A 27,206-nucleotide genomic window follows, 5' to 3' on the forward strand; every position below is an offset into this window, starting at 1 on the left:
CTCCAGCTTTCGATTCCGGTGTGTCTGATATTGATAATAGGGGAGCCATATAAATGTTGACACAGATAGTGGCTTCTCAGGCCTAGAGATCCAGTATTGGGCTTACTTCTTCCAGTCATCCAGTGGAATCTGCTAGTTTCAGGGTGAACAAGTTTCTTCAGTTAGATCCTCTAGTGTTTACGGGTACTGATCCCGAGGAGGACCCCCAGGACTTCATTGATGAGATGCACAAAACTCTCCGGGTTATGCATGTTACAGAGGCGGAGGGAGTAGAGTTGGCCTTCTACCGCCTGAAAGGGGTGGCCTATTCTTGGTTTTGAGTTGTGGGAGGAATCCCGTGAGGAGGGAAGCCCTCCGGCAAGGTGGAGTGAGTTCACAGATGCCTTTATGGATCATTTCTTGCATGTCAAAACTAAGGCAGCTCGTGCCACTGAGTTTGAAAGCCTGAAGCAGGGTAGTATGAATGTGTGGGAGTACCATATGGAGTTTGTGTGCCTGTCCAAGTATGTTATTCACATGTTGCCCACTATGGAGGCTAGAGTACGCCGGTTTGTACATGGCCTTAGACCCTTGTTTATCAATGAGGCCTCTACAGCTGCCTTGAATTCCGATATGAACTATGGTAAGATGGTGGCATTTTCTTAAGCCACAGAGACTCGTAAATTAAAGAATAGAATGGAGCGTTAGAGTTGAAGCAAGGCCCGGTCCGCGGGCAACTTTGGTGGTCCTTCCGATTATAGTGGTGGTAGGTCGGCATTCAGGGGAGCGTCATCAAGACCATCCCAATCATTCGCCCAGTCTTCGATGGGTGCACAATCATCTATACCCAGTCAGGGCAACAGGGGACCCTACTAGTAGGGTCGGCCCGATAGAAGGTTTCAGCAGCGGAGGCTTCCATGCCCTAAGTGTGGGAGGATGCACTTTGGGTCCTGTTTCATGGACCTACCAGTATGTTATGGGTATGGTTTGAGGGGTCACATTTAGAGAGATTGTCGCTCGTCCCGCCGAAATATGGGCAGAGGTGCGGCACAGCCAGCTATTCTGCAGCTACTACATCCACAGAACCTCCAGCTCGAGGCACCCCAGCACCCGCAAAGCATGGTGCAGCTAGGGGTGGTGCACAGAATTCGGGAGGACCCAGTAGATTTTATGTTATACAGAGACATCGGGAATCAGAGGCTTCTCCAGATGTTGTCACATGTATATTGACTATCCAATCTCATGATGTATATGCTCTTATTGATCCCGGTTCCACTTTGTCATATGTCACACCTTATGTTGCTATGGAATTTGGGATAGAACCAGAACAACTTTGTGAGCCGTTCTCTGTATCTACTCTGGTTGGTGTGTCTATTTTGGCCACGCGAGTTTATAGGGATTGTGTTGTCACATTGTGTGGTCGATACATCGTGGCCGATCTTATTGAATTGAGAATGGTCAATTTTGATGTGATAATGGGGATGGATTGGCTTTATTCATGTTTTGCCAAGCTTAATTGCCTAACCAGAATTGTTAGGTTCGAATTTCCAAATGAGCCAGTTATTGAGTGGAAGGGTGATGATATGGTGCCAAATGGTAGGTTTATTTCCTACCTTAAGGCCACAAAGATGATCAACAAGGGATGTATTTACCATTTGGTCCGGGTTACGGACACCGGTGCTGAGGCACCTACACTTGAGTTTGTGCCTGTAGTGAATGAATTTCCGCGAGCATTTCCGGATGAACTCCCTGGGATCCTACCAGACAGGGAGATTGATTTTGGGATTGATGTGCTGCCAGACACGCATCCTATATCTATTCCACCCTATAGAATAGCACCGGCAAAATTGAAGGAGCTAAAGGAACAATTGAGAGATTTGTTAGAAAAGGGTTTTATCCGGCCAAGTGTGTCACCTTGGGGTGCACCGGTCCTTTTTGTAAGAAATAAATATGGGTCACTGAGAATGTGTATTGACTATCGGCAACTTAATAAGGTCACAATCAAGAATAAGTACCCACTGCCAAGGATAGATGATTTGTTTGATCGATTGCAAGGTGCCAGGTACTTCTCCAAGATTGATTTAAGATCCTGGTATCACTAATTGAAGATCAGGGAGCGAGATATTCCAAAAACAGCTTTTAGAACCCGGTATAGGCATTTTGAATTTCTGGTGATGTCTTTTGGGATAACAAATGCCCCAGCAGCCTTCATGGTTCTTATGAATCGCGTTTTCAAGCCATTCCTTAATTCTTTTGTGATAGTGTTTATTGACGATATTCTTATATATTCATGCAATCGAGAGGATCATGCCGGCCACATCAGGGTAGTATTGTAGACTTTGTATCAACACCAGTTGTATGCGAAATTTTCAAAATGCGAATTTTGGCTCGAGTCTGTCACATTCTTGGGTCATGTTATCTCTAGTGAGGGGATTAATGTTGATCCTCAGAAAATTGCGGCTGTGAAGAATTGGCTGAGGCCTACAACTCCAACAGAGATTCATAGTTTCTTAGGCTTAGCTGGATATTACAGAAAGTTTGTGGAGGGGTTTTCTACTCTTGCCTCCCCATTGACTAAATTGGCACAGAAGGCAATTACGTTTCAATGGTCAAATTCTTGTGAAAAGAGTTTCCAGGAATTGAAAGCAATATTGACTACGGCGCCGGTGTTGACTCTACCAGAGGGTATAGATGGATTTGTGGTATATTGTGGTGCTTCAAGAATCGGGCTTGGGTGTGTATTGATGCAACATGGGAAGGTGATAGCTTATGCTTCTAGGAAACTAAAGAATCATGAGAAGAAATATCCAACACATGATTTAGAACTTGCGGCAGTGGTATTTGCATTGAAAATTTAGCGTCATTATTTATATGGGGTCCATGTTGATATATTCACGGACCATAAGAGCCTTCAATATATTTTCAAGCAGAAGGAATTGAATCTGAGGCAGAGAAGATGGCTTGAGTTACTCAAGGACTACAACATTGATATTTTATATCATCCGGGAAAGGCCAATGTTATGGCTGATGCTCTTAGCCGGAAATCTATGGATAGTTTGGCTCACTTGGAAGCATATCAGAGGCCATTAGCCAAGGAAGTTCACCGATTGGCTAGTTTGGGAGTTCGTCTTGTGGACTCTAGTGAAGGAGGGGTAATTGTGCAAAATAGGTCTGAATTATCGCTTATTGTGGAAGTCAAAGAGAAGCAATACAACGATCCATTGTTAGTGCAGTTGAAAGAGGGGATTCATAAACAGAAGACCATGGCCTTTTCTCTTGGCATGGATGATGGTACACTAAGTTACCAAGGGTGACTCTGTGTTCCAAGTGTGAATGGTCTCCGGGAAAGAATTATGACTGAAGCTCACACTTCTAGGTATTTCGTGCACCCAGGTTCTACGAAAATGTATCATGATCTTAAGGAAGTCTATTGGTGGAATGATATGAAGAGGAATATGGCGAATTTTGTGGCAAGATGTCCAAATTGTTAGCAAGTGAAGGCCGAACACCAAAGGACCGATGGGTTGGCACAGAACATAGAAATTCCAATATAGAAGTGGGAAATGATTAATATGAACTTTGTGGTAGGATTACCTCGCACTCCGTGCAAGTTTGACTCAATTAGGTGATTGTGGATCGACTCACGAAATCAGTACACTTTTTTCCGGTTAAGTCTACCGACACAGTGGAGAAGTATGCTCAGTTGTATATCAAAGAAATAGTCAGGTTGCATGGCACCCCAGTTTCCATCATTTCTGATCGGGGAGCACAATTCACTGCTAAGTTTTGGAAGAAATTTCAGCAAGGTTTGGGTAACCAGGTGAATCTTAGTATAACTTTTCACCCGCAGACTAACGGGCAGGCAAAGCGGACTATTCAGACGCTTGAGGATATGTTGCGCGCTTGTGTTATAGACTTCAAAGGTAGCTGGGATGATTATTTACCACTCATAGAATTTGCATACAATAATAGCTATCATGTTGGCATTCAGATGGCACCGTTCGAGGCTTTATATGGTAGGAGATATAGATCTCTCATTGGGTGGTTTGAAATTGGGGAAGCAGAGTTGATAGGGCCAGACCTCGTGCATCAGGCTATGGAAAAAGCTAAAATCATTAAGGAGCAGTTAAAGACTGCTCAGAGTCGTCAGAAATCCTATTCGGATGTTCGTCGTAAGGATTTGGACTTTAAAGAAGATGATTGGGTATTCTTGAAAATTTCTCCCATGAAAGGGGTAATGCAATTTGGTAAGAAAGGGAAATTGAGTCTGAGGTATGTCGGACCGTACAAAATCATTCAGAGGATCGGTGAGGTGGCGTACAGGCTTGAGCTACCACCTGAGATGTCATTAGTACACCTGGTGTTTCATGTGTCTATGTTGAAGAAAGTAATTGGAGATCCGACACTCATTGTTCCGGTTGAGACTATTGAGGTAAATGAGAAATAGACTTACGAAGATATTCCGGTTTCTATTATTGATCGGCAAGTCTGGAATTGAGAAATAAAGAAATTACCTCCGTGAAAGTGTTGTGGCGAAACCAACAGGTTGAAGAGGATACTTGGGAGGCTGAGAAAGAAATGAAGAAAAAGTATCCTTATTTGTTTGAATGACCATGTATTTATAAAGTCGTGATCTGGGGAAAAAATTATAAGACTTACTTTTTATGAATTTTGTATCATTCGAACAATTGGCGTTAAGGGTGTTCCTTTCTGGAAATATATTGCTTATGAGGCCACAGGTGGTGTTATTTTGCATTATATTATATCGTTGGAATATGTATATGTTGTTAGGATATATTTCTGGGGCTCTCTGACAGGTGGATAGGCCTAATTACAAAGGAAACTCTGGCAAAAGTTTTGGAAATTTAGGGAGTTAGTCAAATTTGGGGCTGCTAGTTTGTGGTATAAAATAAACTAAGTTGCATAAGATGCTAATGATGGATTTTTACCGTCATTCAAGGAAGAATGATCCTAAGCGGGGGAGAATGTAACACCTCGAAAATTTTTGAAGTACTTAAGTGTAAAGCCCGGTAAAATTTGCAAAAAAAATAATGTTTCATGGTGTCGGACTAGGTTTACGTGTTTGGGTTGAACAATGTACCGAAAAGTAAAGAAAACATTTTTGGCGGAAAAGCACGTTTATGCGGTCCATTATACGACCGTATAATCACTCTGCGAGCCGCATAATGGCTGCAGAAGTGAGCAGGAGATGGCCATTCTGGAAGTAGCTATGCGGTCGACTATGCGACCGCATAACTATTATGTGGTGCATTATGCGACCGCATAACAGTTATGCAGACCGCATAGTGACCGCATACACAACAGATTTTTCATTATTTTTGTCAGCAATTATGCGACCAATATGCAGTCGCATGTGCGACCGCATAACCGTTCAGGAGCTCCATTTTTGGGTTTTTAAAACCCGACCCTATTTCATTAAATACACTCTTTGGGCCATTTTTGAACTATAATTTGATATTTTAGAGTGAGAGAGAGTGCCCTAGAATGAGAAGGTGTTCTTCAATAATTGTTCTTCAATTCTTGCCCAAGTTTTGGAAGATTAAGAAGGGAAGCTCACTAGGTCTTCATCCTAAAGGTAAGATTCTACACCTAACCCTCACTTTCGAATTTTGTGTAGAATTGGATAATTAGCAAGATAATTTCTAGGCAAGGGGGTTGTTTATTTACATGCATGTGATATCAAGGGGTGTAGGAAGATTGTTAAACTAGGCATGGTAAATATTGGGTTGTGGGATGATGAAATTCTCCATAAAAGGGCCTTGAAACCTTATGCACACCTTATGTTTGATAAAATGCTCAAATGAGCTAGAACAATGATCATCTTTCTAATTTTGGTTCAATTTGTTATATTTCTAAAATAGATTGAAGTTTCTAATAATTTCGGAACATTTAGAGTGTAAGGAAGCTCAAGTGAGGTATGTTGGCTAAACTCTTCTTTAAGAATTGGCATTCCCAATATCCTTGTAAGTTCAGAGATGTTGATTATAAATGGAGTATTCCGATAAGTTTTGTGGTGAAGATATATGTTCAATTCGTGTTTCAAATGCTCTTATCATATTGCATTATAAATTGAGGATGTGTCCCAAACTATGGATTATGTATCCACATGTTATAATTTCTAGTCGTGATTTATGTGAAAGTCATTATGCCAACTTGTGTAGAGATTGTGATTGTGATACACCTCCACCCGCATACATTGGGGTGAGACGGCATGACCGCTTTGTGTGGGGATTATGGTTTAGAGATTGTGATTGTGATACATCTCCACCCGCATATTTATTGGGGTGAGGTGGCATGACCGCTTTGTGTAGGGATTACGCTATTGTGGAACTGCATCTCCACCCGCTTACATTGGGGTGAGGCGGTACGACCGCTTTGTGTATAGTTTTGGTATTGGTGTGGCACCACCACCCGCATACATTGGGGTGAGGCGGCATAGCCGCTTTGTGTTGGTATTGGTATCGTTGATGCATTTCCACCCGCATACGTTGGGGTGAGGCGGCATAGCCGCTTTGTGTAGGTTCTTGGTACTGTGGTTATACATCCACCCGCATACATTGAGGTGAGGCGACAGGGCCGCTTGATTAGAGTTGTGGTATTGTACGTACACTTCCACCTGCATACATCGGGTGAAGCGGCGGGGCCTCTTTGTGTGAAGATGGTTACAGAGGATCTCATCTTAAATCCTATAAATGTTATTTATAGCTTTTAATAAGCTTGGTATGGTTTAAATGGTTATATATATTATTCTATTGTTGCATCGGTTCATCGTATTCATCTTGTATTTTGAATCCTTAAATTAGTGTTTAGTTTTCATACTAGTACTATTCGACGGTACTAATGTCCCTTTTGCCAGGGGCGCTGCATATTTTAAATGGATGTAGGTAGTTCCACAGCAGAAGATATTGATTAGTGATAGCAGCACACCTTCTTCCCAGCTGACTTGGTGAGCCCCACTTCATCCCGAGAACATGTATCTTTTATTCTTTTTGTATTCTGTTTGAGATATAGTCGGGGCCTTGTTTCCGGCATTATCATTGCACTCATCTTTATATATAGAGGCTCCGTAGATATAGTGTGGGTTATATAATGGTGTTCGGGAAGTCAAACTCGTGTGTTGTGCTTGAATTACTATTTCCACTTCAGATTATGAAAAATGTGTTTGGAATTGAGACTTTAAAATAAAGTAACTAATGATAAGAAATTGATATTGCAACATGATCACTTTATTGGTTGATTAACGAAAATATATATATTCTCTTTATCAATGAATGAGTTTGGATAGAAGAAAATCTAATAGGCTTGCTCGGCCGGGTTCACTCGGTTGAGCGCCGGTCGCGCTTCTCGGTTTTGGGGCGTGACAACCTATCCGCTTTTATTTCTAGATTATTAGAATTATTAAAAAAATGATTGGGATAACATTATGTTGTCATAACTACGCTACGTAGGCGAGTGTTTGATCGAATAACAAAATTTATTAACTTATCATAATTGCGCCTCACAAGCGAATCCGAAATCATGACAATCAATTATTTGTAGTAATTTTGAGAAATTACTACATTTGTGATTAAGAACATTAGTTTTAGGAAATTATTAAATGCCACTATCACTCTACGCAAGCGAATCCACGATTAGAATAAGAGATTGATTAAATTAGGAACTAATTAATCTATGGAAATTATAGAATTAATTTACTAAATATTAAACACCACGCTACGCAAGCGAGTGCGTGAGTAAAAAAAAATAAAAGTGCACCTACTAGTTGCCTAGCGATATTGTTAAATATTTTTTCTAAACTAATTTTGAGATTATTGTATGGTCATAAATTATGGAAATTATTGTAGAAAAATATAAAGTTTAGCTTTTATGAATTACTAACAGGATCAATTGTATTGCTAAATTACTAGAGATATCTACAACTTAACAAATTGATAACATTCTCTATCTTAAAATCATTCAACGTTTTGTGACTATTTTCAGGAAGTACGTTTGGCCCCTTTACACATTAACAACCAAAGCCTAGTAATGTTGATAAGTTTCAGCCCAAGCTAATTTATAAACAGTTCACATCATCTTTCATTTTTAATTTCCAACTTTACAAACTAGTTAAGCTCAAATAAAAGCCGATCCAGTGAGATAAAGATACCCGTTTACATTATTAATTAGCTATATTTGTGTCACGCCCCAACCTCGGGGAGCGCGACCGACGCTCAACCTAGTGAACCCGGTCGAGCAAGCCTATTAGACCTTCCCTACCCGACTCATTCATAATCCAAAAAAGGAACGCATCACCATTTGTTAAACAGGGGAGAGATCAGTTATATAAATAAATAAACATTGCTAGTCTATTTTTCATTATATACATTATGCCATAGTTAAGTTTCCAAAATACAACTTAGTCCAGTGACCACTCTGATACCCATACACGACCCACATAAACGTCTACAGAGCCTCTAATGATACAAAAGACCAACATGACCATGCCGGCAACAAGGCCTCGGCTATACCTCAAAATGTGAAAACTTCTACAAAAGAAGGACTACATGACCATAGGAGGAAATGGGGCTCACCATAACTGCTGTGATGAGTGTGAGGGAGAGCACCATTATCTGCGATGGAACCACCTACATCCATTCAAAGATGTAGTGCCCCGGCAAAAGGGACGTTAGTACTGTCGAATAGTACTAGTATGTAAGGCAGACACCAATCTTAGTAGAATGAACAGCGAAACAAGGAGAAGGCAGTCATAATAATCAATAAGTGCTTCACAGAAATACACAGAAATACTAAGTAAGGATCACATAGTTTCCGATTCAATCTTTCCATCTTTTTAGGTTAATAATCTTTAGTGCCAAATGCCACAACTCACAATGCCACCGTGATTTTACACGGAGTCCAGTCTCGGACCGACCGGCTAGGCCATCTCAAGTGAGACATATTCATATCCACAATGTAAATCAATAATTCCAACACAAATGCCACCATGTGTACAACATGGCGTCCGATCTCGGCCCGATCGGCTAAGCCATCTCACTTGAGACATAACCTCTTTTAATTTTTCACTCAATTCACATTTTTCCCCATCTTTCGTTATATGGTACAAACAGCCTCATTTATTAAGTAGTTCTTGGCACTTGGGAATATTTTACAATTCGAGTCTTTCCCTTTTTATCCGTTCAAATAACATCATCATTCATGTCGATAAGTATCATCACATAAGGCATTACACATATAAGGGAAGGAACTTGAAAAATCATAATAACGTTCTCAAGTAGCATGATGACAATGTAAACATCTAAAACAATTAGGGAACATGAATCTTCCAACCCAACACACTAAGGCAAACAATTCTAGTATGATCAAGTCGGAACTTACACCAATTATTCGGATACCAAGAGTTCGATTCTAGGAAGAAGAGAGTTAGCCATACATACCTCAATTTCGCTTCTTTAGACTCTACAATTATTCAGAACCCTTAGCAACCTTAATCTATTTTAGCAATATACAAATTGAACCTAGAATTATGAAAACGTTCATGGTTCTAACTCACTTTTTTCCCACACTCTTTATCACACATGCATGCAATATAAACCACCCTCATACCCATGAAGTATCACCCTAGTACCCCATTATAGCTATGTTTGAAATTAAGAGTTGGGGTAATGAAGTCTTACCTTTTAGGGTGAAGAATTTTGGTGCTCTACTTGAATATTTCCAAGGCTTTGAGTGATGGTTGAAGATCAATTTGATGAAAAATTAGGCCCTCCCTCTAGAACCCTCTCTCTCACTCTAGAAATATCATAAATGAGCTTCAAAATAGTAAAAGGGATGTTTTAATAGAATGGAGATCAGGTTTTAAATTAAGAAAATGGGTACCCCGACACAGGTCTGCGGTCGCATATGCGACCGAAGAAATGGCCTTCAGGGGCCTGAACTTTCGGCCAGGTATGCGACCAGTATGCGGTTCGCATACTTGTTCTGTGGTCGCATAATACACCGCAAAACTCCCTCCACAAAAACCCAAGAGGAATTATGCGACCGATATGCAGTCCGCATATCGATTATGCGATCACATAATCGACCGCAAAACTGACCTCAAATTGGCCAAACTTTCTGCTTCACTCTGCGACCATTATGCGGTCCGCAGAGTGATTATGCGGCCGCATAATGGGCCGCAGAAATACTTTCTTCTGCGAAACATTTTTCTCTAAGTCTGTAGGGTACTGTTCAGTCTAAAAAGTTTGAATAGTAACACAGAAATCTATCTTGGCACCACGAAACCCCAAGTTTTTGGTTAAAATTTTTATGGGTCCTTACAATTTGCTCAACCAATAAAAAATTATCTTATTCACTCTAAACAACTAAATTCAACATAATTTCTAAGACAAATGCATCTACATTCAGCCATGCCAAATAAAATTCAGATTATTCACAAAAGCATGCCAAACAAACCTCACATACATATAAGATTAAAAGGAACCAAAAGATAGGTAAAGAATTTGGACCTTTATTGCTGCATATTTTTTGCCATATACAGCGAAATAAGATCTCAAAAATAGCAAACCAAAATAAACGAGCTACTGGCCCGAATCTCGAACTGGCAAAACTCGAACGCTACCTCACTTTGACAAAGATCGCAACAATGTTTTGGTGGTGGTTTTCAGCAGTGGTTTCATGGCTTATGGAATGAAATGTTGGTGTATTTTTACGGTGGTTTCGAAACCGTTTTTTTGGGGGGTGAAAACTGGCAGCGATTTGAGCCAATGTTGTGGGTTGTTTTGGGTCTGTTTTGCTGGTGTTTCAGCAGTGCATCGGGGTCGTTTTAAGTGGAGGAAAGCAGCTAGTTTTGGAGTGATTTTCGGTGATCTTCGGGCTGATTTTTTGGGAGGTTTTCAGCCGGATTTTTGTTGCTTTTGAGCTCTGTTTTTTAGAGGAAGAAAATTTGTGAGCAAGAAAAAGAATAGGGGCCCTCGTTCTTCTCCTCCTCTCTTAATGTCTCCCTCTTTTTTATATGTGTGCTTGTCCGTTCTTTTTAGGAAATTGGGGAGATGTGGGGGGTTGTGAGTGGGGACAAGCTTGGGGGACAGTGGAAAGTGGAGTGGAGACAAAGTGTAGGGGGACAAAGAAAAGTGGGGTGGGGACACACGTGGGAAGATATGAGCGGGAAAGATGGAGTGAGAAGTGAGGTATTGATGAGATGAGTGGGAAAAAATTCAAACATGGTCAAAAATTAGGTACTCATACTACCCAGTTCTGGCAGAGTTTTCAAGAAAGTCTCGGTACCCGAGTTAATCTAAGTACAGCTTTTCACTCTCAAATGGACGGGGCAGGCCGAGAGGATAATTTAGACCTTGGAAGATATGTTACGAGCATGTGTTCTTGATTTTAAAGGAAACTGGGATGATCATCTACCTTTGATTGAGTTCGCATATAATAACAGTTATCAAGCAAGTCTTCAGATGGCCCCATTCGAAGCCCTATACGGGAGGCGATGTCGTTCGCCTGTAGGGTGGTTTGAGATAGGTGAAACGAAGCTTATTGGGACAAATATAGTACATGATGCCTTGAAAATGTGAAACTTATTTAGGAACGACTTAAAACAACTCAAAGCCGACAAAAGTCATACTCGGATATAAGACGCCGCGATCTTGAGTTCAAAGAGGGTGACTATGTATTTTTAAAGGTGTCTCCAAGGAAGGGTATCATGAGGTTTGGTAGAAAAGGGAAACTTAGCCCAAGATATATAGGGCCTTATCCAATTCTTGAAAGGATTGGGCTTGTGGCATATCGACTAGCTTTACTTCCAGAGTTATCTTCTATGCATCCAGTTTTTCATATGTCCATGCTGAAACAGTACTTTCACGATCCGAGTCATGTACTTGAAAGAGAGGAGATAGAGGTTGATGATACTCTAACATTTGAGGAGGTCCCTGAAGCTATAGTAGACAGGTAGGTTTGTAGACTTCGAAACAAAGACGTTGCTACGGAAAAATAATATGGAGCAACTATTCAACTGAGGAAGCTATGTAGGATCCCGAGGAAGCCATAAAGGAAAAGTATCCCCATTTGTTCGAGATTTCAGGTACATAATTCATTCTAAGCTTTAAAATATTTAGATTGTAAAGTTATATGATATTTGTACTTATAGTGATGTAAAATGGCTCTGGTGGTTATATTGGTGTTCCTTGATATTGTATATCGTTGGATTGAGTAGTTGAAGGCGCGAAATATTATCGTTGGGTTGTTTGGACATGTTGAAAATTTTGGACAGCTCCAAATACAGAAGAAGATCTGCCGAAATTTTTGAAAAACAATTTCGGGGTTAGCCAAATTTCGGGTTATAAGGGAAAACTGAACTTGGCATAAGGCCTAAGGTCAATCACAGACATAAGAATAATAACGAGATGACATTCGAGGACGAATGTTTTTAAGCGGGAGAAAATCTAAAGCCTCGTGAGTTGTTAAGCTTAGAATTTTGGCACTAACGGGCTTATAAGAAAATGGGCTAGTGCTGGGCCAGGATACTTGATTCTGGATAGCTTATGAATAGGGTTTGAAAAATAAAATAAAAATGTATTCCTTCTTCCCAATCTCTCATCTAACATGACCAAGAAAAGCTGGAGAGTGAAGATTCTTCCACAATCTCTCATCCTTTAGCTTTGGGTGAATTTGTACATAGCTTAGCAAAAAGTTAAGTTGGAAAAAAATATATATATTATCATGGCAAAACTCATTTGAGTTCGCTGCCAAGTTTGAGAATTGGGAAAAGGACAAGAACTATTAAAATAATAGAGATAACCTTTCCCTCTAGTAGTTAGATAAAACTTTCAAGTATGCCAGAGAATCGGATTCGGAGAACTCATAAATCAGAGGACTTCAGCAATATTCTTAAGTGAGTAAATTTATAGTCTTTGGACTTGTATTGATATAAATTGAACCCGGTTATCCTATGTAGATTGAAAATTGTGAATCGGAATTGCTTGGAGGATTCGTAAAGTCGAAGATGAGCTAGTAATTTTGAGGTAAGTTGAGTGTTACTCTCCTCCTAGTAGGAAATTCTATTAGAATCATCGTACTTCTTATGTTAGATAAATTAAATTCACGACTTCTTATGCTTCAATACTCAGTTTATTTTATTCTTATTATGTACGACTTAATAGGTGACAGAATTACATGCCTATGTATATTACCATTGTTACATGCATTTACTGGTGATGTTTAAGTTCAGTTCAATATTTAGTTCAACATTCATTCATGCATTAATGTGATCACATTCAGTAGGGAGAAATGGCCAACCTACCCCAGCGTGAGTACCATGATATCAGAGTTAGCCACCCCACGCTCGCAGGTATCAAATTATTTGTTGGGGAGATAGGCCGACACTCCCCCGTGTGTATTCCCAGATGCTCACGTACGCAGGGCCACCATGCGTAGTGACTTTACAAAAAGTCATATATATATATAAAATTTTCTTTTTATTTCATGTATCAGTTATATACTCAGTTTTTATATTAAGTTTCAGTTTTAGCTTAGAGTTGAGCTTATAGCTTCAATTTCTAGCTCATTACTTGTTTATGAAATTTATATGATTTATATGTTTTCCCGTGTATCCGTTTCATTTCATATTTTTCCCAGAAGGTCTCGCTCTGCCTTTTTAGGAGGTAGCTTATGAGACTTACTGGGTACCCTTTGGTGGTACTTAGCCAGTTTGGGCCTGCTACGTTGTGTGGCAAGTATTAAGGACGCTGGCAACTGGCTAGAGGAAATATTCTAGATTCAATGGACATACTCTATTGATTCATTCTAGTGGTAGCGGACGTTTCTAAGACTCTTATTTATTTTTAGACATTTATACTATTTTCGGGGAATGCCCTATAAGCTATGTATTTCAGTGTTTTATGAGATTCTAAAGGCTCATGACTTGCTACTAGGTTAGTATTAAGATTTTGAGATTTGTTGTTCACTTATCATTTTGTCAAACAGTTTTAAAATTGCAACTTGCTAGAACTATCATTTAAGCATATTACTTTATTGGTCATTGAGCTGGAAGTTATGGCACAACTAGCATAGGGTTCACTCAACGAATGGTAAGGATTGAGTGTCAATCAAGTCCCACCCAATTTTGGGGGCGTGACAACTGAGGATTATAAGCCCGGCCCAAGTCAACTCGCTGGCCCTTGAGGCTTGACCAAGGTTGGCCCGACCCGTGGGCTAAAAATTAATTAAATTCAAATTTAAATATTTAATATTTAAAAAAAGTAAAAAATACAAAATACTATTAACTATAATCCATATTTCCCAACCTTAAAGTGCTCATTTACCCTTCCATATCAATTAGAATTTAGATTTTTGATATACATGTAGTATAACAAGATTAGTTTTTCTTTTGCTTAATTAACAACAAACTAGGAAAGTTTAAAGTGACCAATAATAACTTTTTTCAAAAGAAAATATTACTTGAAGTGACCAATAATCAGTTTGGTTAATTTAATTTATTACTAATAATTAAACTGCTCTTCAGTATAGAACAAAGGTCAAGTTTTAATAACCAAAAGAAATTGACAACACTAGCAAATTTCATGAATTTTAAAATTTTAATGGATTATAATGATGAAATCAGCAAATAAGGTTATACCTAAATTAAAAAATCTCAACATATAAACTTATTGACGCAATCCCTGAACCTGAGAAAAGTGAAGAGCTAGAGATATAGAGAAGTTGAATTTTAATTACGAGATTCCTTGTCAAATATCAAGATTCTTGTACGCTCTAAACAAACAGAAGTCATTCATATGATTAAGAGACTATGTTACGAAGAAATATTTAAAGATCTAAAGAAAAAAATCTACAAAAATTGAAGGGCCGTCTCGTGATGGTAGGCTATAATCTTATGTTTTAGTCGCTTATCGCACTCTAATTTACTGCACTTTAATTGAGTTTGAGCTTTAATCGCTAGTGTTTTGGACTAATTGTGTGTTTTATGCGTAATAGGAGTGATTCCGATCTATGTAGATGTTATGAAATGAATTCAAGCTATTCTGGAGCTTTGAAGTTGATCACGCCCAACTATGCCTTAAAAAAAGGACTAAGCAGTCGTTGCAAATATAATCCGGTTTACAAGTCCGGAGTCGAATCCCACAGAGAACTAAGGCTTAGCTACAGTTGTTCAATATTGCAAAGAAACACAAGTTCAAATAATTTTCTAGTTATAAAGATTTGATTTTTATTTCTACTAATTAACTAGCAAATATTTTAAAGCAGTAAAATTATCAACTAACATGGATGAAATTCTAGACAAGACTAAGGAGGTCTAGAGTTATGATTTTCTCAATTGTCGGAATCCTTTTCGCTACGTTTCCTATAAATTTGCCTAAATCTTCTCTACCGATCATGAGCACTCTAACTGTCGTAACTCTCTCTCAAGTAATTACCACAATTTACTAGACATATTCTACCGAATTACGCTAGCTGGCATTAAGTACAGCTCACTCAGATCGCACCGAGGTTTCGTTATCCCTAATCCCACCTTTAAACCTTCCGTATTGATCCATCATATAGGTTTAGGAGTGATGTTGTTCAACAACTACCTAAATATGCAATCTCTCGCGAGTAATACATACTAAATAGGCACAACTAATTGAGGGCCCTTCAATCAACCACAAGAATAATATAGTCGAATAAATAGAGAAAATACGTAACAAGAAAATCATCCTCAAATAGGTTCCATCAAAACCCTAGATAACAAATTAGCTATTCATAATAGTATGCATAACTACAATACTAGAATTCATAACCAATAATGAAAATAGGAAGAAGGAAGTGAAAAACTCGTAGAAGAATTCTCCGCCTTGCTCCTAGTGTGTTCTTTTCTCCTTAGGTCGAATCCCCAGTCTAATGTCGGTCTCTCTGTTCAATCTCGGTATCCCCTCTAAAAATGATGTTTAATGACTATTTATATGTCTAGGGTAAAGACCTAGCCGAAATAACTCAATCCAAAATCAAATAAAAAACAAAATAGGCTTGAAACCCGGAACATGCGTCGCCATGCAAAACGCGCGACGCACCTTGCGTCAGGCTGCGCGTCGCGTGCTCAAACGCGAGAAAATTGCTTCGCCTCGCCAGACACTACTGCCTCGTTTTCAATTTATGTTGCCTTACATTTTCTTCAGCTTTCATCCTTGTTTCTTGTCTTTCTCTTTCACGTTTTTTTGTCTCTTTCTTTTCCTTTCTTTTCAATTTGTTTATTTTGTCTTCTTTTGATTTCTTTTGTCCCCTAATTAAATAATCATAATTTTATTCTTGTAGTGTATAAAATATATATAAAATCTTTACTTTGCTCTCAATTTCGTCTTCAACGTACCTACACATAAAATATATTCAATCAAGCACAAATATAGTATAGTTTAGCATTAAAGCCCCGAAATATACAATAAATAATGTACTAAAATATGAAATTATAGCCGAATATCATAATTCTGAGTAAAATCCCAAGGATTAAGTCGGGATCGAGTTCGGGGATCAACGGATGATAATGGAACGAAACGAAGAATCGATCAGGCATATTGTACAGTGTCCAGTAAAATGCACATAACTTTTAGCTTGGAACTCCGTTTGAGCTCCACAACATATAGTTGGAAAGCTATTTAAAAGGGTTACAACTTTCATGTTTTAAGTTTTGACATATTCCCAACTTACCACCCAGGTGCGCGACTAAGTGCGTTATCGCGCACCTGGGCGCGCACTTGGGGCAGAACAATTTGCAAATTACGCGACCAAGTGCGCGATCACGCATATCCTGTCCGAAAAAAGTCCTATTTCACTAAGAAAGGGTAGTTTCATCTGGAATTTATTTTAGGGGCGGATTAAATACCCCAAAATACCATTTTTGATACATTTTTGACATACCTTAGATCTAGGGAAGCTTAGGAGAAGAAGGAGAATCAAGAGCACAAGGATTTCATCCTTCCTCACTCAAATCCGGGTTTGGATTGTATATATATTTTTCTCTATTTTTGTTTCATTTGTGAAGAACTCCTTCATGTCTATGGAGTAGAACCTTTTGGGTTTTGATGGATTTAGTGTATTGATGGTTGTTTGTGGATTATAACTCTATTTTTATGTATTTGAATCGTTTTGGGAAGATTAAATTATTGCATCTATGTTCACTTATTTTTGTAATCGAGAGAGGCATAACTTGTGATATATTTGCACTATATTGTTGGTTGAGTTCGTAGATGTAACGACCCAATCGGTCGTTTTAACTGATAGAACCCTGTTTTCCTAAATAAGATTCTTCGTATGTGCTTTTCATAATTTATGGCTTGCGTGGATGGTTGGTTCGGGATTTAAAAGTGTTCGGGTTGAAATCGGAGCACTTGGTTCCTTAGTTTGCTTTAAAAAGGACGAGTTTGACTTCGGTCAATATTTTTAGAAAACGACCTCGGAATCAAGATTTGATGGATCCAATAGGTTCGTATGATGATTTTGGACTTAGGAATATGTTCGGATCAGATTTTGGATGACCCCGAAATGTTTCAGCGCCTATTGTAGAAGTTGGTATTTTGGAAGAATTTCATAAATTTGGATTGAAGTGTATTTTAATGTTATCAATGTCCATTTGGAATTCCGAGCCTGGGAATAGCTCCGTGTGATGATTCTGGTCTTAGGAGCGCGTCTGCATGTTAATTTGGAGGTCTGTAGGTCATTTGGTGAAAGTTAGAAATATGAAAGTTTTTAAGAAGTTTGATCGGGAGTTGGTGTCATGACCCAAAATCTAACTAGTTGTGATGTCACCTAACCTCACCTGCTAGGTAAGCCAAATAATAACAATACGATTCAATTAATATTTAACTGACTCTAATACACTATACCAACTTGTCACGACCCAAAATTCGACTAGCCGTGATGGCACCTAACCTCACCTGCTAGATAGCCAAATAACAACAATACGATTCAATTAATATTTAACTGACTCTAATACACTCCCAAGGACTGGTAGTACAAATCATGAGCTTCTAAGATTTGAATTTGCAAAGCTGGTGTGCAATAAAATACATCATTTGTTTGAAATATACATGAATAGATTAATAATTCCAAAGCTACCAAGAACAAGAGGCAACTACAACCGAAAAGCAGGTACATCTTCATATCCAGCTCCCAATGAACACAACAACATCAGCAGCTAACATCTGCACGCAAGGTGCAAAAATGTAGTATGAGTACAACCGACCCCATGTACTCAATAAGTAACAAACCTAATCTTAGGTTGAAAATAGTGACGGGCTTATACCAAGGTCAGAGTCCACACCCATATCCAATAACATCTCATAACAATAAAATTGAGGCAACACAAAGAATAGCTCAATAATAAGATGCTCAACTCGTTCACAGTTCCAAAAAAAATAAATATTTTCTTTTCAAGTATAATAGTAAAACTCAATTCTTTTCACTGAAATCACCAAAATATGAGTAAGTCTGAAAACTGTGATTTTTCCCAAAAACTTTCTTCCACAATAGGAAATTTCATTTTCAATGGCATGAGGAAAGCACATCTTTATGCCCACATGTCAATGGCCATGCCAATGCAATACAACATAGTGATAAAACTATATGCATACTCTCAGAGTATTAATTCACTCAGTCCTCCCAGACACTCAATCCTCTCAGTCACTCAGTCCTCCCAATCACTCAATCATCACAGTCACTCATACCTCACAGTTACTCAATCCTCCCAAATCACTCGGCACTCGCACTCAGTAGGTACCTGCGCTCACTGGGGTGTGTATAGACTCCAGAGGGGCTCCTTCAGCCCAAGCGCTATAAACCGCATGGACAACTCATGTGTTGCACGGATAACTCACGTGCTATAGTATAAATATCTGGATTCGCACGGACAACTCACGTGCTATATAAAGCCTATAAGGCCTGATGTAGGCGGGCAATCTCGATCTACATAATAATAATATATATATATATATATATATATATATATATATATATATATATATATAAGCCAATATGGCATGCTGCAGCGTGCAGTCCGATCCCAAAAATATCCTTATATTCAGGCCCTCGGTCTCCCTCAGTCATCAATCTCTCTAGTCTCTCTCTCATGGGCTCACAATGTCATGAAAATAGCCCGAAAATGATGGTATGATGTATCAATAAATAACAACAGAGACTGAGATATGATATGTAATAAATATGACTGAGTATAAATTTTCAATTTAAAATAAATAATTCACAGCAATATGACCTCTGTGGGTCCCAATAATACTGGCACATAGCCTCAACATGATTTTTAATATGATTCTCAACTCAATTTCTTTAACACATAAAACTGCATGGAAAATGTCAATATTATTTGACTACAAAATTCCACGGAACAATTACGTCACAATTTCTATGATGCACTCCCAAACGCCCGTCACCTAGCATATGCGTCATCTCCAAACAATTCACATAATACGTATATTCAGGATTCATACCCTCAACTCCAAGATTAGAAGAGTTACTTACCTCAACAAGACGAACCCAACGTCGAGCAAGCTAATCAATACTCAGAAAATTCCATTCAGCGCGTATCCACCTCTGAATGCCTTCTTGTCTCCTCAATTTAATGCCAGCGATCCGAAACTAAAATTCACCCTTTAATGATACTACAACGATCTACTATACTAAGAAACTTCAATCTACAATATCAATATCAATATCAATTGGGACCAACATTAGTAACCAATTCCATAGTTTAGGACATTTAGACAATTTACCAAACACCTAGTGGGCATACATTTATACATTTCTTAACCATAGAATTAGTTCTTCCAACTACCATCATTTACCAACAATTCATCCCACCATAATTCTTTAACAACTTATAATCCTAACATCACATGTGTGACCAACCATTCTCACCCAACCAACAAAATTCCATCAAATAATCACCTTTCAATCTCTACAATGGTTATGTAATTAAATTGGGAACTTATGGCTTCCAATCACCATACCATAAGTTTTAACACATATTTCATACATACACCATAGATTATTTAGAGATGGTAAACATACCTCTTATAGTGAAACTCTTGAGAATCCCAACTTGCAGTGTTCTTGACCAATTTAGGGATTTAAATAGAAATCTATGGATATTCAAGATTAATCCTTGTTAATACAAGTGTTTAGGAGTAGTAATCAAGTCAAAATTACTCCAACAAGATTACCTTGGTTCATGTGAGGGAGGTGTTGGACGGATTCCCCTTGATATGCAAGCCCTAGCTCAAAGAAATGGCTTAGCTCTCTATCTACCCGTCCTTGGGGGGTATTTAATGGGTTCCTACGTGCGCGTCCACGCACCTGGGCAAGTGGCTGCGCACCTGAGGCGGAAACTCTCAAATATGCGCGGACTTGAATCTCAACGCGCATATGACACAGGTCCAGTAAAATAGCCATACCTTTCTGTATACATATCCAAATGAAGAACGGTTTGATGCGTTGGAAAATAGACTTAAAGTGCTTTAATTAGATAGTCTATACACCATATAAATCTTTATATCTTGATAGTTATGCTCGTTTGAAGTTAGGTCTTATGCGAACTCACTTGAAACTTTATCCCATCATATAATTTTCAACTTGACTTAGCCTTAGGGCTCTTCTTAGACAATAAACCATTCTTAATTTACCTCATACATATATTATGATGATCAATTAATATCATTCAAATTATCAGTCTTTTTCATACCCGAATTAATATAATTAGCACCTGCCAATCTTCTTAATAGTCTTAAAACACTTCAAACTTTTTGGGGGTGTTACAGTTGGACTTTTTGATATCGGGTTCGGATTCCAATTTCAAAAATTGGAGTAGGTCCGTATGGTGATTTAAGACTTTCATGCAAAATTTGGTGTCAATCCAAGTAGTTTAAGTATGTTTCGGTGCGTTCGTAGTAAGTTTGGAGAATTTGAAAATTCTAAGTTGAATCAATTTGGTTTGAGATATGATTTGTGGTTTTGATGTTGTTTGATATGATTTGAGGCCTCGAGAAAGTTTGTGTTAGGTTATGAGACTGGTTGGTGTTATTAGAGGGGGTCCCAGGGGCCTCGGGTGTGTTTCGGGTTGGTTTCGGATCGAATTTGGATGAAAAGTTGTTGCTGGTTTGTTGGTTCTGGTTTTGTTCTTCGCGAACATGAAGGGAGTCCCGAGAAGGAAAATGGTGGTTGCAATCTTGTGCTTCGAGAATGCGAAGAAGGGCTCGCGAACGTGGAGGAGTGCTGGATGAACCTACACGAACGCGGTGGGCCAGTCGCAAACGCGTAGAAGGAAATGGAGGAGATGGGCCTGAGGTCGTTGGACTTCGCGAACGCGAACAAGCACGGTCAGTTGGTCATCGCGAACGCAAAGAGGAGGTCGCAAACGCGATGAGGAGGTCGTAAATGCGAAGAACAATTTTGGGGCAGGGCATTCGGCCTTCGCGAACGCGAGGCATTGGCCGCGAACGCGAAGAGAATGGCCATTTTCACTTCATTTCCGCCATGGGAGCCGATCTTGGAGCAATTTTGGAACTCCATCTTCATCATCTATGTCAAGGTAAGTGATTCCCACCTATTACAAGTTTAATACTTAGATTATATATGGATTTAGACATGAATATTTGTAGAAATTCAGGATTTTGAAGAAAACCCTAGAAATTGGTATTTTTGGATTTTAACCACGAAAATGGCTATGGAATTGGATGGAAATAGTATATTTGAGTTCTTGAGGTTATGTGTAATGATTTTCTAACATTTACGGTATCCGGGCACGTGGGACCAGGATAAATTTTAGAAATTTTACCATTTTGGATAGGATAATTTATTTAATAGTCTAATTTTAAATTATTGAGCATGTATTAAGTATTTTATATAACTTTTGGATAGTTTCGAATTTTTCGGCACCGAATTGAGATTTTTTCGCGATATTATGATCGGGAAGTGGATTTTGAGACAAAATAAGTCTCTTGTCTAACCTTGTAAGAGGAAATTTACCCCATAGGTAATTTAAATTAATAATTATTGCTAATTGTGGGAGCTACGTACGTACGAGGTGACGAGAGTCCGTGCGTAGCTACTAATATTGCTAAAGTTCGGGTAGTTTAGGACTCAAATCATGAATTACTTGTGATAATTGTATCTTTATTTAATTAAAGCAATAGAATTATGTTGCAAATTGTTAGATGAAATGGTAAAAAGATTGAAATCTCACATACTTGAAATTTTGTTCAGAATATTTAGCTATTGTAGAAATGTGTACATCCTCTTGCGTTAAATCTCAAATATATATAGGGTCGAACGCCTAGGCAGTATAGATGCATCTATGGATTGCGCCGCACGTCCCTCGACAGTGTACACGATACTCTGGATCGGGCCGAACGACCTCGGCAAATATCGTGCCTAATAATAATAATTATACGATACCTTGATATTTTATTGTAGTTTGTGAAGCAAATTGATAAATGAGAAATTATTTGAACTTAATGAATTAATTATTTCTGTTGGTTAAGGAATATTATTATCATTTCTATAAATCATGTTGATTTAAATATTTCTATTTTTAATATTATTGACCCTTAGTAAGTGTCAAAATCGACCTCTCGTCACTACTTCTTCGAGATTAGGCTTGATACTTACTGGGTACACATTGTTTACGTACTCATGCTACACTTGCTGCACATTTTTGTGGAGATACATCTATGTCTAGTGGCCTTATGGGCGCAGAGGTGTAGTTAAAATGCGGGGACTTAGGTGAGCTGCATTTTATATTACGATCCGCATCCAACAGAGTCTCTTTCAGAGTTATTTATATTTTCCTGTCTAATTTGTATTCCGGGCAGATATTGTATTTATTTTACTCTCTAGTTAATACTCATGCACTTGTGATACCGAATTTTGAGAGTGGTTATGGGTTGTTTAATAATTTTAGTTGCAAACATATTTATCACTTACTCTATGAGTTCTATCTTTACTATTTAATTGAAGAAAATTTCGATTCAAAAATACTAAATTGAGTAATTAAATTAATTAGTCAAGGTTGGCTGGCCTGACAACGGTGTTAGGCACCATCACGAACTTCGATGGATTTTGGGTCGTGACAGTAGATTCTTCGAAGTAATCGAAAGAGGCTAGTTGAAGCCTTGATTAAACCTAGTTAGGAGGATAATCGAAAGAGGTGCTCCTAAAGACCAATCCATTACGAATTCTTGCATATCTTCACCGAGCTTAAATTGGCTCATATTGTGAGGTTGAGACTTAATCGAGAGAGGAGTTTCTACTAAACAATTGTACTGATAATTAAGTAAATTCGAGAGACTCGCTTGAACATTAGAAGTGAATTATCTAGAGTTAGATCTCGAATAATTATCTTGCACATATCCTATCAACCCATATTTTCTCCCATTGATAACTTTCTTGCTTACCCTTATTGCGATTGTCATTAGTCAATAGCTTTAGATTCTTTGTTATTTGTAGTTAGAATTCATACACATCTCCATTGTTGATCCTCCTTGATAGCAATCTAGCTACAAACTACGATAATACTATTTAAATCCAATTTATGTGGACACGATAATTATACTATATTATCTTTGACTAGCGAGCACAATTTAAGTGTGTTTTGCGCTCGTCAGCCCGCCTTAGCCCGCGGCCCTCTTAGGGTTGGGTTGGACTAGCCCGCGAGGCTTGGATTGGCCCGGCCCGTTTTGATAGCTCTACGTACTACTTCGCTATATTGTTGACCTCGAAAGAAATTATATTAAGAAAAAAATTGAAATTTGAACAAACTAAAGGCCAGCTATGAGTTGCTTCAAGAAATGACCAATTCCTAATATATTTCATATCTTCCACATAAATTTCTTAGAACATCTTCCCTTACCTTCTTTATTCAAAGAAATCTCAACCGGTAGTTTAATAATTTTATGAAACCATAGGTGGCAAAGTAAACTCACTTAGTAGGCGTTTGGACATAAAAATTATAATTTTTGAAAAAAAAAATAGTATTTGAAGTTAAGTTGAAAAATAACATTTGAAATTTGAAATTATGTTTGGATATACATTTCACTTGAAAAAATATTGTAATTTTATGAGTGGAGTAAAAAGCTTTTTCTGAAAAAATTTGAAAAAGTAGTCAAAATTACTTTTTGATTTTTGAAAAACTTATTTCCGAAAAATCTCCAAAAACTTATAAATTTTCATGGACAAACACGTTTTTGAAAAGAAAAAAAAATTGAAAAATAAATAAATATATATAGAGAGAGACAAATGGGTCCTTAATACGGTTCATCTTAATCCGAACAAACTTTGAACAAGTTTGGTTAATGATGTATTAATTAATCAAACCCATTTGGGCCTGTTTAAATTCGGATTGCTACACAAATAATCAGACATATTCACTATTTATTTTTTCTAGCCGATATATATAGATTATACATATATTATATATTTGCCGGCTATTTTAGTTTATAAAATTAGATGGGCGGCTATTTGAATTAATTTTTCGTTTAAAATTGATCCAATCTACCTATTTGCCGACTCTATATAAGACATTCCTAAGTGAATATCAAGCCTCAACTATCATCACCTTATCCCTTTGATCATCATTACTTAATTCCTGACACTTACAATGTTGAAAATGCACAAGAAAAGCCAGTGATGATAAGATGGAAGTCAGGGAAAAAAGTGAGTCCAAGATTGATTATGCTGCTAGATTTCTTGAGAGATATCTATTTGAAAAGGGGAGAACTCTTTTAGAAACAAATATGGAAGAATCAAGAACAGAAATCTCAGATTATTGGTTTGGAAAGGAGCCCCAAGTGATAGCTGCTTGCATAGGAGTAGAGGAATTGATGAATCTCAATTGATAACAATATGCATCATCAGAAATTCGACTGTTCAAGCTGTGAAATGTTCAAATTTCTCATAATATGTCTTCACACTGAAAACTTAAGATGAATTGCCCCCAACGAAAGAATAAAAATGGAGAAATTGACACCGGCTGAATCTTTACACAAACAGCCGGTCAAATTCACTGTTTATTTTTTCTGGTCAGTATATATAGATTATAAACTAATTATATATGATTATTCATATGATACACATGAATTATACATATATTATATGTTCGCCGGTTAGTTTTAATTTAAATAGTTAGGGGGACGGCTATTTAAGTTAATTCTTCCAATAATAAAGCAAAGAGAAATTCAGCAACTATATTCTGGCCCAGTACAAATGAAATGAATATAAATATGGGCCATTTTATACCAAAATATGGACCTACAATACTACAACGTAAAGCAATTATAGGAAAGAAAGAGAATCATGGGCCTATACAAACCATAAACTTACTTCTGATTTATGCAAATGTTCATTTTTAGACCACTATTTAGATTTTGTCCCTATTTTAAAAAGTTGTAAAAAAAGAGTTATTTACTAAATATAACTGATACTAAAAGGAACAACCGACCAACATTTCACCTAGATACGTGGAGAAATAAGCTTACTATTAAGAATAAACTAACTACTCCCTTCGTTTATTTTTACTTGTTCATTATGGAATTTGCACACCTTTTAAGAAATAATAATGAAGTGTATAATTTATCATGATACTCATATTAATTGATGCATATTGTTAATGCATTTGAGAAAATAATTTAAAATGAGTAACTAATATTGTGGGTATAACAGGAAAAAAAAAATTATCTTCTCTTGATATATTAAAAGTTAGAAGTTAAAGTGAAAATCTATTTTTAGAATACTTGACAAGTAAAAGTGAACGAAAAGAGTATAAACTAATTTTATGATTTTTATCGCTTGAATAAGGAATTAGATTTGGTAGCAATATGATTAGTGGGGGGGTCCATTACCCGATTAAAGTGCCAATTCCATTAGAAACCTTATCTACACCATTTATATCAACTCTCAAAATATCTTTCCTGCAATTTGCTTAAGTTACTTCTTTTTTCCAATTCAATTCTGCAATCATAAGTGTCCCAAAGCTAGTGGTACTCACTAAATTCTTTAAAAGTTAGATTGCAAGCCTATCGTGTCATTCTTGGACAAGGGAACCAAATAAAGGTCATAGGCTTTAAATAATAACTTAAAAAAAGAAACCCACATAATTTCCATTTTCTTTCTTCTCTTCAACAAAGTTGTATCAAGTATAATCCTGACAAAACAAATACTTTAACACTATCAAAATAGTTTAACATGTTATAACAGGTTTCATCAGTTTTCCAAACTGTCTGTCAATATAATTATAAAGAATTGATTAATTTTGTTGTGACCTAATTGTATAAATATTTTTCACATGAAATTAAACTTTTTGCCTAATAGAAAGGGAAAAAACAAAATTTAATTAAATGAAATGGAAACATCCATTTCGTTTGTGTATTCTCGAAAAAGAAATTAAAATACAAATGTTAGTACTCTATAAACACCAATGGAATATTTCTTATAAAAATAAGAATTTTACAAAAAAAAAGAAAAAAGAAAAGATAAACTTCTCTACACGGAAAGTGTAAAATAACTATTACATTTATTAACTTACTTAATAGGAATATAGGATACAGATAATTTTTTCATAATACTGGATTAAAAATAAATAATGGTGGTAACTTACTTAAAAAACTATCAGATATGACAATAACCAAACTCTAAAGACTCTTCACCTAAATGGCCTAAAGACAAAAACAAAAGACTAGTTTCCAAATAATTAGGATCCAAAAATTAGCTTAAAAATTGACCTAAAAACAAACAGTATTTTGTTTGATAATTATTGTCATGGTACCATATATTGCCTACTAATTATCTTAAAGACTGTCTTCTCTCTTCCAATATATCACTTTCTGTCTGCCCTTTTGATATCATTGCCCTCAACATCAATCACAATACAATACCCAAAAAGAAAAAGAAAATAAAAATAAAACTACACCAAATCAGGATAGACAAGATATTTAGGGGACTAGAAAAAGGTAACAAAATGGGCATCATTGCTTACTTCAGGTAATTTACCCAAATTGACAATTATTTGCACTTTATGTCACTTTTTGTAGATATTTTTCCCCTTTAGATTTTAAATAAAGAATGAGCAACTTGGATCATGTTGTACTTCATTTTCTTTCTTTATCTTGGTTATAGATCTTTTAAAATTTAAAGGGTTTATTTTCTTTAAGGAAATACAC

At 37.2% G+C, this 27,206-nt stretch overlaps 1 protein-coding gene across 1 annotated transcript; it reads left to right on the top strand.

The window, feature by feature from the left end:
• The first annotated feature begins 1,283 nt into the window (after positions 1–1,283).
• On the top strand, positions 1,284–24,887 carry LOC138893088 (uncharacterized). Its single transcript, XM_070176859.1, has 4 exons — positions 1,284–1,886; positions 11,037–11,186; positions 11,588–11,949; positions 24,668–24,887. The coding sequence occupies exons 1-4, from the start codon at positions 1,284–1,286 to the stop codon at positions 24,885–24,887; spliced, it is 1,335 nt and encodes a 444-aa protein (XP_070032960.1).
• Positions 24,888–27,206: the final 2,319 nt, after the last annotated feature.

Source organism: Nicotiana tomentosiformis, chromosome 5, assembly GCF_000390325.3.
Source record: "Nicotiana tomentosiformis chromosome 5, ASM39032v3, whole genome shotgun sequence".
NCBI lineage: Eukaryota > Viridiplantae > Streptophyta > Magnoliopsida > Solanales > Solanaceae > Nicotiana > Nicotiana tomentosiformis.